Genomic DNA, 2962 nt, shown 5'->3' on the forward strand with positions numbered 1-2962 from the left:
ATTTGACTTACACCTGCTTTTTCCCTAAATCAATTAGAAGAGTTTATTAATAACTTTAAACAGGACAGAAGTAAGAAATTTGTGGCTTTTGCCATATAGTAGTCTTTAGTACCTCTTCAGTCTAACTAGTATCCAGAATGTTTGTGAACAGTAGAACTGTATGACCTCCGTACTCTGTTATGTACATGGGTACTGCTATTGTATGAAACAATTACACCTTTTTAAAAAAATCACTTTTTTAAATGACAGTTTCTTTCATTAAAGTAGAATTAGTTACTTTATAGAAAAATATTTTAACTTTAAATTAAAAAAATACTGTTCCTAAATAATTACGTAGGATCATAGCTTCATTTCATCATATGGAGAGAATATAATTCTGTATATTTGAATCCTAGTTTAACAGAACTCCCCTGGGTATAACTTTTAAAGAGCTGGCTATATTTGCCATGGGTGCTATCTGTTTACAGACCCATGAATTAACACTGTGCCCCTCCTTTGGAGATACACAGATAAGACATCTATATACACTCTGTACATAATGGTTCACAGATTAGCAGTTATTAGTCGTACTGTACATAGTGAACAACCTATCTGTTTAGAATGATGCTTTAAGTCCTCAGTGCAATTCAGCTTTTAGGTTGATGGCGCAAAGCCAAGTAAGACAGGCTCCCTGTTTAAATATGTAGCCCAGTACACTAAATTAAAAGTACCAAATAAGACTGGAAACACTATTCTAGACATTCTGTCAATTTTGCTAACACTGTTGAATGTCTTCTTTGCTTCCTGTGGCTTTGCTTCTGGTTTTGCCTTGTTGGGTTCTGCAGTTGTAGCACTCTTGGAGATGGTGGGTAGCACTGAGTCCTTGGTAATATTTGGAGCATAATTGGCAACAGCCACTGCATAGGCATTGTTTTTCTTAATGACAGATGCTTTTTCTTTTTTCTATTGGAAAATAGCATGAAGTTAAATATTGAATGTGTATTTGCCAGAATAGACTTAATAAAACATAATTTCAAATATAAAAGAAACAAATGAATATGTGTATGTTAAAATAAATACCAATACCATACTGATAAATTCAAATATAAAGAAAGACACTTGCAGTTTATGGAGAAAGAAGGTACAGGTAATACAAGAATGCCCTAAAAAACATGGACTCTTGCAGCATCAAATGCCCTACTGAAGTTATATGAGGAAGGGTCTGTTACTGCAATTGTAAGGATATCTGGAAAAAAATTGGTCTTTTGCTAGCTGCTTTGTATCTGGCTCCTTGGAAGACCTTTAAAATTTTGTCTGTTAAGAGAACCAGAAGGAATGAATGAGTGGACTGGAAAAAAAAAAAAAGTTTACCCGGCATTGTAATAAAATGAAAATTAGGCCATCTTTCCCATATTAATCTAGCATCTTTCCTATTTGAACATCTCATAAAATACAACCAATAAATAAAGCAATTTCAGTAATGGTCTACATTTTTAAGAGATTCTGGAGAAATATGTGTGTGTTTACATGTATATATACATAGACACAAACACACAGAGGTCAGAGAGAGATGGCAATTAAGAAGGACTCCAACCTGGTAGTTGCAGAAGTGAACTGAGAACTAGCCCAAGAATTATTTCTGTTTTTCAGAAACTATTGTTTAAAAATATATATAACAGTGATGAAAATGGGGATTAAGATACAAAAAGTGGGAAGGAATGACAAGAATTTAATGAAGTTCACCAAAGAGAAGTTTAAGTCCTGCAGCTGGGAAGTAATAATACACTAGTACAGCAGCTTTTCAGAAAAAGTTCAGGGGGTCCTGGTTGACACGAAGTTGAACACAAGCCAGCAATGTGCCCTCACAGCAACAAAGGCCAACAGCCTCCTAGGCTGCATTACAAAGAGTGTTGCCAGCAGGCTGAGGAAGGTGATCATTCTCCTCCACTCTCACTCCTCTGGAGAGAAACATCCAGAGTGCTGGATCCAGTTCTGGACTCCCCAGTTCAAGAGAGACATGGACATAATGGAGCAAGTCCAGTAAAAGATCACAAAGATGATTTAAGGCCTGAAGCATCTGAAATATGAAATGATGAGAAAGCTGGGTCTGTTCAGCCAGGAGATGAGAAAGCTCAAAGGGGACCTTATCAATGTATATAAAAATCTGGTGGGACAGAGTAAAGAAGACTAGACCAGACTCTTCTCAGTGATATCCAGCGGAAGGACAAACAGGCAATGGGTGCAAATTGAAATACAGAATATTCCACTTAAACACACAAAAAAAGCCCCTGCTTTACTGTGAGCATGACTGAGTAGTAGAACAGGTTTCCCAGAGAGGTTGTGGAGTCTCCAACCATGGAGGTATTAAAAAAATGCCTGGACAAGACCCTGAGCAACCATTCCTAGCTGACCCTGCTTGGAGTAGGGGAGTTAAATTTGACAATTTCCACAGGTCCCTTCCAACCTCAACAATTCTGTATTTTTATGTGATTGTGTATGCTTTCAAATGGCTAAAGTTCAGCCAATGGCAGTCCAACGGAGAGGCTATGTCTATAGATAGATGGGGAGATGTATAGATAATGAGTACAGGCTTGAGTTTTAGACATATATATATATATATAGGTACACAGGCTAGCTCTACAATAAAACTGTAATGCTATAAATTGATTCACTGTTTTGCAGCAATCCAGTTCAATCCAGTTCAAACTGTGTCCAGTTCTGGGCCTCCCAACATAAGAAAGACATGGACCTACCAGAGTGAGTCCAGAGGAGGCCACGAGGATGATCAGAGGGCTGGTGCACCTCTCCTATGAGGACTGAGAGAGTTGGGGCTGTTCAGCCTGGAGAAGAGAAGGCTTAGGGGAGACCTTATAGATGCCTTCCAGTACCTGAAGGGGCCTACAGGAAGGCTGGGGAGGGAATTTTTACAGTGATAGCATAAGAGGTAATGGCTATAGACTGGGAGAGCCGAGATTTAGATTAG

At 38.2% G+C, this 2962-nt stretch overlaps 1 protein-coding gene across 1 annotated transcript in view; it reads right to left on the bottom strand.

Annotated features, from left to right (window-relative positions):
- Positions 1 to 400: 400 nt before the first annotated feature.
- GABRA2 (gamma-aminobutyric acid type A receptor subunit alpha2) overlaps positions 401 to 2962 on the bottom strand; it is a 29791-nt gene continuing 27229 nt past the window's right edge. Inside the window, exon 8 of the mRNA XM_010164804.2 lies at positions 401 to 942. Coding sequence (XP_010163106.2) covers positions 634 to 942 — 309 coding nt within the window. The 3' untranslated portion in view covers positions 401 to 633. The remainder of the gene's footprint in view (positions 943 to 2962) is intronic.

The sequence above is a fragment of the Antrostomus carolinensis genome, unplaced genomic scaffold (genome assembly GCF_000700745.2).
Source record: "Antrostomus carolinensis isolate BGI_N321 unplaced genomic scaffold, ASM70074v2 scaffold51023, whole genome shotgun sequence".
Lineage (NCBI taxonomy): Eukaryota > Metazoa > Chordata > Aves > Caprimulgiformes > Caprimulgidae > Antrostomus > Antrostomus carolinensis.